We start from the raw sequence: 16,198 nt of genomic DNA, 5'->3' as shown, positions 1-16,198 counted from the left end.
GCAGACCTCTGAGACTCTCAACTGTGCTATCATTAATCTATAATCTAGACACTCATCAAAATCTCTTGATATGTCAGTAGATAATAGTTAATGAATATTTCTATAACTTAACGTGACCAACCAGTCTAATAACTTGTCAGGTACTCTTGTGTAGTTTTGTGTAATCCCTTAGAAAGTTTATGTCAGTGCACTCAGACTTTTTTTAGAGATTCATGGAATGACACATATTTTTTCTTGTTCCTCAGGGCTCATCAACATACCTGCGGTGGCCCTTGGAATATTCTCTGGGGGGATAATTATGAAAAAGTTCAGAATCAGTGTGTATGGAGCTGCAAAACTCTACTTGGGATCATCTGTTCTTGGGTACCTCCTATTCCTTTCCCTGTTTGCACTGGGCTGTGAAAATTCTGATGTGGCAGGACTAACTGTCTCCTACCAAGGGTAGGTTCACTCATTAAGTAATGTGAGGAAATTGGCTTGTTTAATTAAATTAATTATTAGTAGAGTTACAAAATAAATATGCTTATGATATTTGATCATAAGCATCATAACTATGAGAAGAGAATTATGGTTTTATTGTGGAATAATTGACAGTACTGTAATTGTTACCAAAATCTATCATTTCCCATGAATTTGATTGTCTAAGAGAAATTATTAAAAATATTAAATCTACATCTTACTGTAGGGCAACATGACAACGAAACACTCAGATCGTGAATCTTGCCCCTGTCCATCATTAGTGAAGTGAAATTGTACATAGGTCATTTAATCTAATCAAACCTCAAATTTTCCCAATTAAAAAAGAGGAATAATAACTACCTTATAAAATGTTGTAAGATTTAAGCAAGATAATATACATAGAAGTGATTAGTACTTGCCTGGCACAAAAGAGATGTGCCATTTGTAAACAATTGTATTTTTTTCTTTGTGTACTTGGGTAACTGGGGAGGTCTCTTTGCCACTGTAGTCTCTGTTATACTCAAATCATGTGACATTTCAGGAGAGAATGCTATCCCTCAGCCTGGTGACCCATATAACACCTCTCTTTAGTTCTTTGCAGTTGGTGAAGAGAATATTTATTGATGTTTTCAGACTATGCCATCTCGTGTGGGATGGATGACTAGTTTTCTTAGTTTCCAGGGTCTGTCAACTTTAATACAAAGTTGGATCTTGAAGGAACTACTCTGTCTTTTCCTTTCAAGAGTCCTTGCCATCACCCTATCTCTGAGCATGAGTTCCCAGATGGCAGCTGTCTTTATTCTTTCACCCAACTCTGCATTATCTGTTTAAAAAATTAATCGAGCCACTATTGTTTGCCAGGCCTACCACCCTGACTGCATTGCCTGACTGACAAAAACCTCTGCCTGTGGCTCAAAGGCCAGTGCTCCTGTTCTAATTTTCTGCCTTCTGCTAGTTCAGCTGCTGCTTACTTACTGCTTGCTCTCCAGCTTTCTTCCTGTGTTTCCTTCCCAGCTCACCTATCTGTCTTGTCTCCGTGTTCCAGTCTCCAGCACCTTCATTTACCTGGTTTCTCCTCCTCTTAAGTGAATAGCAGTTATACTTTTCACCATCTAAAAAGTCCTAGAAAATTAGTGACTGCAAAGTTTATATACTATTGCTTCTGGGAGTTACCATAGCAACGTTAGATTTAACTGAGTGTAGTAAGGTTGCCTTGCCCATAGCAATGCAGATAAGGATATTAGCTGTAAACAGGAATTGCAAGAAGATTCTGGAGATAGTAGAAGCCTTGTGCTGTCTTTAACTGTCCATACGATCCTAATGGTAGATAAATAGTGGTAAAGTTCTTTGTATTTTGCAATTTACAAAACAGTATAACTTTCGTTATTTCACTTGTATCCTCAGAGCATCTTTATGAGGTACATTTTGTTCCTCATTTAACGGAAACTGAGTTTAGAAAGGCTGTTTATCTTTTTAAAATGTAATATTCTTTCTACAACATCTTGCTATCTTTAAGCCAAAAGCAAGCACACAAAAAGACAACAATGGGGAAGTTTTGAGGTTCACAATGAAAGTATATCCACATAATAAATGATTAAATATTTTTAAACAAACGAAAGATAATATATTCGTCGTGAGTACTAGCCCTTGAGCGCAGTTGCCTTAAGACTACAACTGCATTGAAATAATGCTATCATTGTCTAAAATATTCTAAAACTCCTCTTTTGAATTTGCTTTCCATATTTTTCAGAATATTCCCAAAAATGGTAAAGGTTTAACCTTAAAGAGTAGGTTTGCTATTTGAAGCAGCCAAAGAAATGGCAGTATCCCTGGAAAAAGCTCTCGGATCCCAACATGACTACTTTGAAAGCAAAATCTCATTTGAGTATAAGCATTCTGGCATATTTGATAAAAATTATCTTAAAATTTTAAATTACTCTGTCAACACATCCTTTGTAAAACATGTATGCAACTAATTTCTGCATCAAGATTGTCCTCAATGATAAATTTAACATACTTTTAGTAATATAAAATAATTGACTTTATAGAATACAACATGTTCCCCAGGGATTATCCTGAGTTGCTTTGTTCCACAACGGCTGTTTTGATTCTGGACATTCAGCAGAAACCCTGTAGACAGCTTTAGATATGGTAATGGAAGAAACCTTTTTTCTGTAATAATGACAGTAAGTGTGATATGATGTAAGAATTTAGAATCCAGAGGCCTGGAAGAGTTCTCATTTTGAAGTTTGTCACCATAAACATTGTGAATTTGAGCCAGTAATTTGCTCACTTTGGACCTGACTTTCCTGATCTGCCAAGAGAGAAGTTGGCCTAGATCTCCCCCCAAATTCTTTCAGCACTGACCTTCTGAGATCTTAGTCCTACACTATTGAGTAGCCTGATTCTAGGCTTTCAAAGGCACTTATTTTTACTTTTAGATACTACCAAACAGTCTCAATTAATTTAACAATTAATGCCTTATAGAAAAGAACAGGATGAAATATTCCTATATTACTTCTCAGGAGGCCTACTTATACCATTTTACTCTGTCTGGAGACATTTCAGTGGCTTTTGTTTTTATGTTTGAGATAACCAAATGCATAGCAGTTCTACTAGATGAAATATTCCATCAATTAAGAAATTATAATTGCAATCATTATAGGAAATTACAAGGAGAGGCCAAAATGACTTTTCTTTCCTCCAAAATGAATAGCATTTTTCTTTTATTGACTTACCAGAAACCTTGTTTCTTAACCTACCATGTCCCAAATTGTCCTTGGTGCTGGAGATATAGGAGTGAATAAAACAAACATCTTGCCCTCACTGAATGTACATGACAGTGTGTATGCGGGGGAGGGGGGGGGCGGGAGCAGTGGTTGCTTCAGTTTTAAATCCCTCAAATACTTTTGTAAAAAAAACAAAATGAGAGGAGGAGATTTTTTTTAAAGATTTTATTTATTTATTCATGAGACACAGAGAGAGAGAGAGTCAGAGACACAGGCAGAGGGAGAAGCAGGCTCCATGCAGGGAGCCTGAAGAGGGGCTCAATCCCGGATCTCCAGGATCAGGCCCTGGGTTGAAGGAGGCGCTAAACCGCTGAGCCACCCGGGCTGCCCGAGAGGAGGAGATTAAGCAAATAAATAAGTTCAAAGTAAGAGAGAAAAAAATAAAAGGGAATGATGGGGTGCTAAGGGATGAAAAATAAGATGCAGGTGAAGAGAAATACCATTGCATAAGTACCTCCTTAGAAGAATAAAGGAATCTGAAAAGAACTAGGAGAATAAGAGTAGAAGAATGAAGTAATTCAGGGGAGAGGAAGAAATAGAAGTGAAAGAGAAGGAATTCTGGGAGAGGTAAAGGCGGAAGGTAAGACAGAATGACAAAGAGGGAGATATTTTATTTTATTTTATTTATTCATGATAGGCACACAGTGAGAGAGAGAGAGAGAGGCAGAGACACAGGCAGAGGGAGAAGCAGGTTCCATGCACCGGGAGCCCGACGTGGGATTCGATCCCGGGTCTCCAGGATCGCGCCCTGGGCCAAAGGCAGGCGCCAAACCTGCTGCGCCACCCAGGGATCCCCAAAGAGGGAGATAAAAGAGAGAAGACAATCAAAATTACGTAAAGTCAACTGTCAGAACAAAAAGCCAGCTCCTTAAGGGCAAATATTGTCTAATTCATATTTGCAACTATCTTCTCTCCTCCCAAGGCTAGCACTTAAACCTTCCACAAAATTTTTGAACCCAGAAAGCATGTGAAAAGAGTGACATAAGATATGGAAGATCTGCATAGAGTGGGAGATTATGAGAGAGAGAAAAGTTAATGAACTAGAATTAATAAGACACACAAATAGGATGTGTAGCTCTTCCAAACTGAAGTCTGTTGACATAATGTTGACGGCTTGACCTTTTTTTTAACCATGCCATCAACAATGCCCATTTTACTGATGCTGAGACAATTGTGAAGGAAATTTACACACAAGCATTCATACACATGTACACACTACCTGCAATGCATTTAATAAGCGTCAGTTGCTCTAAAAGTTTATTCTACTTTTCTGTTTTGTTAGCCATTTTCCTACATCTTTTCATAGAAATATATTAGAATATCCTAGAGATTGTTGATTTTAGTAAAATCCACAAACCAAGAACTGGATATTATGCGAAGGTGTAAACCTCTAAAGATAACATTCAAGAGAAAGTTAATTAATATTAGACTCACATTTAATTATTAGAAACTGGCATTTCTGATGACAATTTTGTTTCCAAAAGGCAAACTCCATTGGCAGTGCCATTTATATCAATCAAGAACACTGATTTTTGAAGATATTAAGGTGCTGCCTGCTAAGAGGTAATATTTTATACTGTTACATTTCTTTTCAGAACCAAACCTGTCTCTTATCATGAACGAGCTCTCTTTTCAGATTGCAACTCAAGATGCAAATGTTCAGAGACAAAATGGGAACCTGTGTGTGGTGAAAATGGAATCACATATGCATCAGCATGTCTTGCTGGCTGTCAAACCTCCATCAGGAGTGGAAAAACTCTTGTAAGAAAACCCTAATGTGTGTGCCTGTGGTGCCTTCTATAACACATAACCACACAGCTCTATGGGGGCTCAGAGGCCAACCCAAAAGCAGACCATACTGATAGCATTTCTGACTCTTACTCTACCCTTGTTCGTTTGTGTGGAGACAGGAAGCATAACTGTCACTAGTGGAGCTAGAGTTGTTGAAAGAATTAGGATAAGAATTAAAATCATGAAACATGGTAGCAAAGCCTTGCAATGATGTAGTATAGTTCTCTCTTTTGCTTGTGAGGAATATTAGCCTCAAATGAAAAAGTCTCAGTCATAAGATCATTTGATAAGATGTGCATTGGGATCCATGTCTCCTGACCCCAAGGCCAGTGGTACTTGGATGTTTTAGAGACAGGACATATGGAGGCCAGTGTTAGAAAACTGTAGCCCAAGAAGTCTATACCCAGGGATCACAAACTCAATTTTGAGGAGATTGATAGTTCTAAACACTGTGCCTGAGAAATCAATCAAGCCTGTGTGGGTAATAATGAAAAGAGTAGGTGGCTGGAATGAAAGGGTTCTTATAGGGTGGATGAGGGAGATGAGGTTGGAAATAAAGCTAAGAAATCATTTGTAAAGGATATTATTAAATCAATAAAAGACTCATTTCTACAGTCATACCTTTACATTTCTGTCCCAAACAGACTGTTTCTTTTACTCTCTGTATATACGGCTAACAGTCAGACTGCTGTCTACATGTGCTGATGAAATCTGCCTATATTTGACAGTCCTAGAGGGCTGAAAATTAACCCACACATCTATTTACACAGGCTTATCAACTAGATAAGAATACTTAGGCAAAGACTTCTGTAGATGCAGAGTAACATGTTGATTTTCTCTCTGTTTATTGTTATTTTTGACATTTTATTCAGAGTAGAAAGGATTGGCTTCCAGCAGCAGTGAAGAGGACAACCCACCCAACTGAAATCTGAGTTTTTGACCTCCATTCCCCTTTCCCTCCCTCCCTCCCTTCTTCCTTCCTTCCTTCCTCATCTCACCATCCTTCCTCCTTTCTTTTTTCCTTTTTTCTTTTTCTTTCTTTCTTTCTTTCTTTCTTTCTTTCTTTCTTTCTTTCTTTCTTCTTTCTTTTTCTTTCTTTCTTTCTTTCTTTCTTTCTTTCTTTCTTTCTTTCTTTCTTCTTTTCCTTCCTTCCTTCCTTCTTTTTCTTTTTCTTTTTCTTTTTCTTTTCCTTTTTCTTTTTCTTTTTCTTTTTCTTTTTCTTTCTTTCGTCTCCCCTTCCCCTCCTCTTTCTTTCTTTTCTTTTAGCCACTACACTTTTGTCCAAACTGCTTGAAAGTTCTCCTTAATTAGAACTTCTATTTATCAAATCCATTCATGCCAGGAACTAAAAGAGGTGCTTTAAAAATGGATTTAAATATCATGGTCTTCAAGTAATTGGGTATTGCTTTACTTATTTTCCTCACATGAGAACTGAGGCATTGAGATGCCTAAACTCACATATCTAGTAAGAGGTAAAGTCATGGTTCAAAAACTTTTTACCTGACAATTAAAAAAAAAAAATCAACATTGCTACTCTTCCTTGTAAAGGAAATGCCAGCTTTATTTCATTGTTTATCTAAAAATTCATAAACTGTTTTGTGATAAAAGTGGACAACTCATTTTATATACACAATTGTCCATGAAATTTACAAAAATTAACTAATAAAGGATTATAAAAGTTGTCTCTCTGTCCAAGATTTAGTTGAGGTATATTATTCAGGATTTTTCTTTGCTAACTACCATTATAAAGTCATATCCTCAAATTATGCCCATTTATTTAACAAATTTTTAGTGAGTACCTAACAGAGGACCCACTTTAGGCCCTAAGTGTACAATGATAAGAAAGACAATTTCTGCCAGAGGTTTCATTCTAGTGGGGATATATAGTTTAAAAAAATGATTATGTAGTATTCTAATGAGTAGTGATAAGCACTGTAAGGAAAAGATAGGTTAGGGTAAAGGATAGAGAGATGGGGGTATTTTTTTGAATGAGTGATCATGGAAGCCCTCTTTAATGAACTGAGCAGAGACCTGGGGTGTGTGCACCAACCTTATAGCTATCTAGAAGAGCTGCCCAGCAGAGAAAGCAGAAAGGTTATAAGGCATGGGTAAACGTACCATGTTCAAGGGTTGGCAAGGGCACAAGGGAAACCCATGTGTGTAGATGAAGCAAAGGGAGGGGGGGAAGATCATTGAGTGGTGAGATCAGAGTGGGATCCAGAAGCTCCATCATAGTGTGTAAGCTGCTATAAGGATTTTGGATTTTATACAAGTGTAATAAGAAGCTATTGGAAGGCTAAGAATAGTAACTGCCATTTTTAAAGGCTTACTTTGCTTACTATGTGGGTAACAAATGATAGCAGGATAAGAATGGAAATAAGCTGGGGATAAGGAGATCACTGTAAGTAAACAAAGCAAGAAATAATGGTGGATTAGACTTGGAAGTGGCAGAGAAGGAGATAAGGTATGATTGGATTTACTGGAAGATTTTTCAGTAGGGTCAGTAGTTTGAACATCTGCTGTTTGGATAAGAAAATGTGATTTATATAAATTTCACTTTGCTTGCTATACTCTAATACAGAGAAATAAGAGAATACTTACCTTATTGTTTATGTAATGCATGTATACTATGTTGTGAAGTCTTTTAAATAAATATTTTCAATTTTGCTTAAATGTTAACTCAATACTTGGATTTTTTTTCTATTGTGTTACAGATATTTTATAATTGCACCTGTGTGGAGATTGCAGCCTCAAAGTCAGGAAATTCCTCAGGCATGGTGGGCAGGTGTCAAAAAGATAATGGATGTCCCAAAATGTTTCTGTATTTCCTTGTCATTTCAGTCATCACATCCTATACTTTATCTCTAGGTGGCATACCGGGATACATGCTGCTTCTGAGGTGAACACTGATTCTCCTTGCCCCACTTTTAATATATGATGTCCTATAATAATCTAGAACATTGATTTCAAATTCTGTTCTATAGAATTGCGATTCCTTATAGTTCTCTCAGGGAGCTTGACCCATATCCTTGTTCTAGTTTTATACTCTTCCCACTTTGGGTTTTTATGCAAAAAATATATGCTTGAATAGAAGTTTTTCTAGTTAAAAGTTTTTGTAAATCATTGGTCTAGAAAGCAATATTGGTGCCAACATCACCATAGCCACTCAAAAAATATCCTATTTCTAATTGTGGTAATTATATTAACCAGTGTAGACTAAATGTGCTATTATTATTTTTTTTTTAAGATTTTAAGTATTCTCCACACCCAATGGGGAACTTGAACTTATAACCCTGAGATTAAGAGTCACATGCTCACCAGGTGAGCTAGCCAGGTGCCCCTAGGCTAAATATGTTTTAGATTAAGCGTGGTTTCACTGAATTATGGGTGATAAAAATTAAGATAGTTTAAAGACCCATCAAATATCACAATGTCTCACATTTATTATTTTAATATATAGGTTATTTTTCTTGTTCTGACTGGAATTATCTACATGTGGGGGTGTGTGTGGGTTGTTCATAAATTTTGAATCAATTGAGTTCTGTAATCCATGAATATATGTTAATGACTCCAAGTGTTTTGCTTATAAATTCTAAAATAATGTTTTAAACTGTGTACCCTTTTTGCATATTGTTAAGTGGACATCTAAAAATTTATCTTAAGTTTAATAGTAAGTAAGCATTGATTTCCAGATAAGTATTTACATTTAAAAATATAATGATTTTAAATGTAGATCACTCCTTTGAATGTAATTAGTAAGCATCTCGAAAATAGATGAGATAACCAATATCACCTAATTTAAAATTATACACAAAAAAAATCTTTTACAGTAAATACGTTACATATTTCTTTCTTCTCCTTATGCTTATATCTTCACTCAACTTCCCTATAGCCTTCTCCTCTATTATAATATATGTTTGAACAATTTTTGTTATCTATCATAGATCTCTATAAAAAAGGATGTAAGTTCAAACTTTAAAATAGTAGTTTTATAACTAGTTCTGTTAGTGATAAAATTTTCTTCCTAATGAGATTAGCCTTGCAAATATTATTATTATAATTGATAAAAATAACCTAAGATATGACCAATTGTGATACAATTATTAAACATAAAAGTCAAATTTTATTGGAAATCAATCTTTAAGAGATGGATTAGTAGCTTTTAATTCATATATTGAAGGATGAGTATAATGTTATTTTAAAATGAGACTAATCAAAAATGTTGTATACATTTATAATTTTCCACAGTATATTATGGAAATTTATTAGGAAAGATAAAGTAGGAGTAACTCCACAAATACGTTTTAGAGCCCTTCAAAAGGGCTTAAGGAAAACATGAGATATTGTCTTTTCAAATGGGAACATGATATGGAGAGCATTGCCACAGAGTTCTCAGACCAGGATTGTTCTTCATAGGTTGCTATTTCTTCCGTATCTTATACTGGGTCAAGTAGTCACCCACGCCAAGAGGAAGGGTTTTCTTCACCACAAGCCCCTCAAATGAACCATGTTGTGTTTTGATGTCAGAAGATGTCCTTTACATTGAAAGAGAAAAGTTGTGGGTTTTGCCTCTTTTAAAGGAGAGATGAAATGATATTATACATATAAAAAAATTAGTACCATGGTTAAAACTTATACTTGACCCAGTGTAAAAGGTGAAAGAAATAGCATGGTTAACACTCAATAGTTAATATAATATCATCATGATTATTATCATAAAAATTGACAGGCCAATCAGTTAAAGCTATACTTATTAAAGATAATATTATTTTAGGTATTCTTGCACTTAGCTGGTAAATTCAGGTCCCCACTATTTAGCAGAAACACTTAGCATTCCACGGCAATTGTGACTGTATCAACTCAGATCAATATGGTCCTGTGCTTTTAGACCAAAAGCCACAAAAATTAATTATAGGTTATTGATCCCTTATTGTTGCCTCAAATTTCTTATAATTTTTTTCTGTGAGTCTTTTGCTATTTTTCTCATTAAACTTATAATTTTACTTTATCCAATACCATTTAAATATGTCATGTAAAGGTGATTTATGTTTTGGAAATATTAACTATCAGCTCTTTGATGCATTGCATGTAATGGCACATGGATTTACATAATTTGCCCTCCCTATGCTAGGACACTGTGGGTTCTCCATAAATACTACTTGAATTCTAGCCTTATTTCATATGTGGTAAGCAGATTATCACTAACATTAGTATTTGCTTTAATGGACTATATTTTCTTTATAATGCTTTTGTTGTTTTTAGGTGCATTAAGCCACAACTGAAGTCTTTTGCCCTGGGTATCTACACCTTAGCAATAAGAGTTCTTGGTAAGTATAATATATGTTTTAATTATGGTAGTTATGACAAATGTATTTTGAGTACTTTCCTCAGTATTTTTACAGAATTATCATGCATAACTAAATAATATAGGTGGTTAGGTCCCTATTTATTCTCTTCCTTCCTTCCTTCCTTCCTTCCTTCCTTGTCAAAAAGTTTATTCTTGTTATGAAAGAGCCTTTTCGCCTGAGAGAAAAACAAGAAATAAACCAGTAAGAAAGGCTGAAGCCTAATAAGGAACTTAATTTACCAGGACTGCTGTCCTAATCAGAAGATGAAAAAAATGCCAATAAAAAAAATTAAGTTCCTTATGCCTTCATATAACCTTATTATCTCCTTCATAACTCTATCACTCAAGTGCAGTTGTATTAGGGTTAGGACTTCAGTATATAAATTTTGAGAGGACACAATAGTCTATAAAACCAAGGGATCGGGATCCCTGGGTGGCGCAGCGGTTTAGCGCCTGCCTTTGGCCCAGGGCGCGATCCTGGAGACCCGGGTTCGAATCCCACCTCGGGCTCCCGGTGCATGGAGCCTGCTTCTCCCTCTGCCTATGTCTCTGCCTCTCTCTCTCTTTCTCTCTGTGTGACTATCATAAATAAATAAAAAAAAAACTAAAAATAAATAAAAATAAAAATAAAACCAAGGGATCTGTAGGATACACTCTTAAATGAAATGAAGCAAAATGTAGAACAATATTCATGGTATGATGCATTTGATATGAGCAGTATGGAGAGGTAGAAGTATTACACACACATGCAAAGGTATTTGCTGATATTTTTAAAAAGAGGGATGCCTGGGTGGCTCAGTGGTTGAGCATCTGCCTTCTGCTCAGGTGTGATCCTGGAGTCGCAGGATCGAATCCCACATCAGGCTCCCTGCATGGAGCCTGCTTCTCCCTCTGCCTATGTCTCTGCCTCTCTCTCTCTCTCTCTCACTCTGTGTCTCTCACTAATAAATAAGTAAAATCTTAAAAAAAAAAACAGAATTATAAACTAAAAATTGATGATGATGATGGTAGTGGTGATAGTAATAGTGATGGTGGTGGTGATGGTGGCAGTAGTGGTTACTTGTAAGGGAAGGTAAAAAGTAAGAGGACGGAATGGAAAGTAGAGTTTGTAACAGTAACTCTAATTTAATTTTTAATTTGAAATCATGCAAAGCTTTTTCAGGTCTTGATCTCAGGGTACATTCATTGAGCCCTGTGTCAGGCTTCAAGCTGGGCAGGGAGTCTGCTTGAGATTCTCTCCCTCTCTCACTGCCTTCCCCTGCCTCTCACACATACGTGCTCATTTTCTCTCTCTTTCAAATAAATAAATAAATAAATAAATAAATAAATAAATAAATAAATCTCTTTAAAAAGATGAAATCCTGCAAAATTTTTATGTAATTAAGAAAACATTGAAAAGAAACTAAGACATTCTTAAACTGAAACTAGCCATGTAGCATACTGGAGGCATAACCATACAGAAAACCAGTTAGATTTAAAAGGACGGGATCATTACCAAATCCACATAACTTCACTACATTCTGTAGTCTTATCTTTAACCCTAACATTGGTATTGTTATGTTGAAACTGTTTGTATTTTAAGATAAAGCAAATAAGATATTATGCTAATATTAGAAACCAGTATTTTCAGCACAATAGAAAAATGATAACAGGATAAAATAAGTAAAACCCATTTTTAAGTAATGGGAAAATTACCAGGAAAAGTAGGGTAAACAAGGGTTAGATTTGTTATGGAGATTTAGGTTGGTGCCTTCTCCTTTTGATAAAAGCCTCTTGGGACTAAGAATCATCTGTCTTTTCTTGGTACAGAAAGATAGACACTGTTACAAATGGAGATATCTCTGTTATAAATGTAAATCTCCCCTTACAAAAAGGATACTTGTGCTCCATCTTCAGAACTTCTCCTATGCCTTCTGTTTCAAAAAATAACCTTTAAGTCAGAGAAATATGAAGTAGAATATTCTGATCTCCTGCAGGTACCTATTATCTCCAAAGCAGTACTTTTTAGGTTGAAAGTAGTTCCAGAGACTTACTCATTATAGGATAAACAAAAAGATGTGTATATATTTTCAGTAGCAATTATTTGTTTTTCTCACAGCAGGAATCCCAGCTCCCATGTATTTTGGAATTTTGATTGACACTTCTTGCCTCAAATGGGGATTTAAAAGATGTGGAAGTAGAGGCTCCTGCAGATTGTATGATTCAAATGCTTTCAGGTATGGGATCAAACTCGTAGCATCTCACTAATACAGCATTCTAGGTTTGCACAATGAAATTAGCAGTAACCATTTCTCACTGCAAAAGGATGATCTAACCAAGAAGCATGTTCTTTTTTATAGAATAATTTTATTATTATTTATTTGGCTAGACTTTTCATTTTTCCCCATTCCTAATCTTAACTCCCATTTTCAATGAGTAATCATTTTAAAAAATTCACAAAAGATTCCAGAATACAGTAGAATTTTGCAAGTTTATGCACACAAGTGGGTAATTCTCTGAAGCTCAGAAGCATTTAAATTTAGGTCACATTTTGGGTTTAATTCTATTCTTTTTCAAACTGAGCCAAACTGTCCCATTTACGTCAGATATAATCCCCCTGGGCAAGAGTTGGATTTGGCTCTAAATCTGTCCAGCTTTTATTGCCAAACTGATGTTCAATTATTCCAGTACTTGAGATGCATAAAAGTAAAAGGTTTTTTCTGTGTGTATGAGTGTGTATGGGGCTGAGGGGCATGGCTTTTTCACTATGGTATCATTCAGTTCAGTTCATCAAACATTTAGTCCCCTTATTGCTTAAAGCAGTGCTTCAATGGCTTAAAAGCAGGAAGGATTTTTTTTAGATTTACAATCTGAGAATTTTCTGGAGGGATAAACTTGGTACTGAACTGTGTAAGTTGGACATTGGATGTGAATTGAGCCAACCATCTTAAATAAGTTTGTTTGATTTAATAGGCTTTGATGTTATGTGAGAAATTTATTTTGGTCTGTGAAAGGGACTTGATCTGTGAGTAGAATTTGTGCTTTGCTCACATTTGCTAAGGCTACATTATTTTAATGTAAAGACAATGTATTTCATCAGAGACTGAATATGTGTGCAAGGTGACCAGAATAAATCATTTAACCTGTCCTTCCATACCTTTCTCTTTTATGATAGAATGTGGAACTACAGGGTGCTTATTGAAGAAAGTGATTTAAACCTCTGGTTTATTCTTAAGTTATTCTGCTCCACCAAGAGCTCTGATTCTCCCTTAACATTGCTTCTTGCAGTTTTTTGTAGAAGTGCATTTGGGCAAGTTTCAAAGGTAGGGTAACCACATAATTTATCATTCAACCTGGATGCTGTTGAGACTGAAAAGGAGCACTATTAAGAAGTACACTGGGACAACACCAGCATAAGCTAGGACTGTTCTGGGCAAATAGGCATATGGTCACCCAGTCTAAGGGAATAATTTACAGAGAAGATGGAACTGATTATGCAATTAGTAGTAACCAAAAATTATGGCACCACTAAGAGATCGCTTTATATTTGCACACTGCCTTCAATAGTCTGTCTGATGTTCATAGAGAGGTCTTTTATAGCCACTGAATTTGTTCTTAAGAAAAACATCTTCGTGATGGTTTCATTGATAGATTAGTTTTCTTGATATTGATATGTATTGAATATTATTACCTTCCATTCCCATTTTGATAGTTGCAATATTATGACCAAGCTTCTCTCTCCTTTTAGACACATCTATCTGGGACTAACTGTGATGCTGGGCACAGTGTCCATTTTCCTAAGTATTGCAGTACTTTTCACTTTAAAGAAAAATTGTGTTTCAAAACATAGAAGCTTCAGAACCAAGACAGAAGGAACAATGGTGTCTGCAAGAACGAGGAAGGAAAATTGTACTACAAGTGATCATTTGCTACAACCCAACTACTGGCCAGGAAAGGAAACACAGCTCTAGAAAAATGATGACTTGAAGCCATATTTTCTGATTTCTGGAAATTCTGTAAACAGATTTTAATCAAAGGCGTTTTAAATGTGTATTTTTTTCCTTTCAAAATATGTCTTTGTGTTCGACCCTAGGTATTAAATAATGTACCTAATAGCAAATATCATTAAACAAGTTATAGAAAATGTACATAATTAATCCAAACCTTTTAATTCTTCCTTATATTATTATATTATTTATACAAATCCCTTATATTATATACTCATTCTGCTTAATTTTGCCTTGTACCCTTTGATATATTCACTGTATTCTTAGTGGAACAATTGTCCTGATAATCTAATGGCTATGTATAAAGTGATTTCTAAACTGAGATACTTGTCAAGAGGAAGAGTCCTGTTAAAAAATTAAATTTTATCTTGGCTTCCTTCAAACATGACCCTAATGAAGATCTTAGGATAGAATCAGAATATGTAGAGAAAGATTTCATTTTAAGCTCTTCCTTTGTTTTGGACTATAATAATTGATACAGAAATGTATAGTGGCAAATGATTTTGGAAGATTCGAATTTTGGATTATTAGCTCATCTACCGTTCATTGTATGTGCATTGTGTGTGACACTTGAAGTGACCATGATGGTAAAGTAATAAAATTAATATTAACATGCTTCATTGTCCTTCTATAAATTCAGTGGATTAAAAAATACTGTTAATACAGTACTGCCCATATTTTAATATATGTAAGCTTCTCCAGATGGATGCACATGATGTGATCATAAAATGCATTTGAAAGTTGAATTTCTGAAAGTCTACAGTAAGCTTAGGTGTTATAATAGGAATGCAGAGGTGATGGGTTTAATGATGGCATAGTTCTTAGGTGCTCTATCTGGCACTCATCACAGGGACTAAGGGCTTCTGGTCAGGGGACTGACACTGCCACAACCTGCCAGATAGTCCTTTGTTTCTGAACATTTCCTCTCTGCTGGCTTCCTGGCACTTCTCTGAGGAGATATAGTAGGTTCAGCAGTCTTCCATCATCAGCTTTATTATTATTGTATTTTCCTTCCTCCAATGGCTGTATAAGAGGGGCTTGGGCCTCCTTAGAAAAGCAGACTTAATGATTGAGACCACCCCTGTGGAGTCTTGAAGTTGTACCATAATTGTTAGCAGCCTTTACAACAAACAGATCATGTAATCAGGACACTCCCAACAAGAGGTTTGTTTGAGGAGTTTCCAGAAGTCTAAGTCTAACAAGAGGGTCCAGCTCAAAAATGCAATAGTCTTAAACAGTGGAAGGATCAACTAGTACAAACAAAATAGTTTGCTGTCTTTTTATTTTTCCATTACATACCAGTCCTATAAATATGAGTGGAAAAAACTGGAGATGGAAAGTTTGGGGAGGGAGAGCAGAGGAAATTTCCTCTAAATGTATATTGTGTAATTTTATTTGAATTAATGATGCAACATTATCTCATATTGTACTATTTTTTAAAAGAAAAATCAACATGCTTTGTTTCCAGCAGGTCTACATCAGACCTGCTGCTGCTGTGCTAACTTGAGAGCAGGAATTCTTTTTGTCATCCTGGTATCAGTCTTACCCACAACAAATATTTATAAGGTGGGTGAGTGAGTATACTTGTCCAGAATTTTCTTTGTAGAGCTGTAATTTAAATTCAAGGTCCTCGTCCTGTCTCCCATGTCCTCTTTATTTTTCAAAGCTTTTTGTAGCAATATCCTGAAAAGTAAGTTTTTTTGCAAGTAAATTTCTAAACAGAATCCTATCCAGTATACTCTTGAGTAATTTGAAAAATCAAAATTGGCATGAAAGTTGATTGAATGATCTTTTTTCATAAAAGTATTGGAAGTCAGTGAAAAGGA

At 35.5% G+C, this 16,198-nt stretch overlaps 1 protein-coding gene across 2 annotated transcripts in view; it reads left to right on the top strand.

Moving 5' to 3' along the window:
• The window catches only part of SLCO1C1 (solute carrier organic anion transporter family member 1C1), a 55,810-nt gene extending 40,822 nt beyond the window's left edge, over nucleotides 1-14,988 (top strand). The window contains exons 10-15 of one of the 2 annotated variants that reach the window (XM_025455280.3): nucleotides 246-441; nucleotides 4,844-5,009; nucleotides 7,754-7,938; nucleotides 10,302-10,366; nucleotides 12,488-12,602; nucleotides 14,114-14,988. In XM_025455280.3, the coding sequence (XP_025311065.1) occupies nucleotides 246-441; nucleotides 4,844-5,009; nucleotides 7,754-7,938; nucleotides 10,302-10,366; nucleotides 12,488-12,602; nucleotides 14,114-14,336 (950 nt within the window). In that variant the 3' untranslated portion in view covers nucleotides 14,337-14,988. Of the gene's footprint in view, nucleotides 1-245; nucleotides 442-4,843; nucleotides 5,010-7,753; nucleotides 7,939-10,301; nucleotides 10,367-12,484; nucleotides 12,603-14,113 lie in introns of both variants that reach the window. The other variant, XM_025455279.3, reaches the window with a different exon arrangement.
• The last annotated feature ends 1,210 nt before the right edge of the window (nucleotides 14,989-16,198 follow it).

The sequence above is a fragment of the Canis lupus genome, chromosome 27 (assembly GCF_003254725.2).
Source record: "Canis lupus dingo isolate Sandy chromosome 27, ASM325472v2, whole genome shotgun sequence".
NCBI lineage: Eukaryota > Metazoa > Chordata > Mammalia > Carnivora > Canidae > Canis > Canis lupus.
The sequence above is the reverse complement of the archived record's forward strand: the minus strand, read 5'-3'. Positions and strand labels throughout refer to the sequence as shown.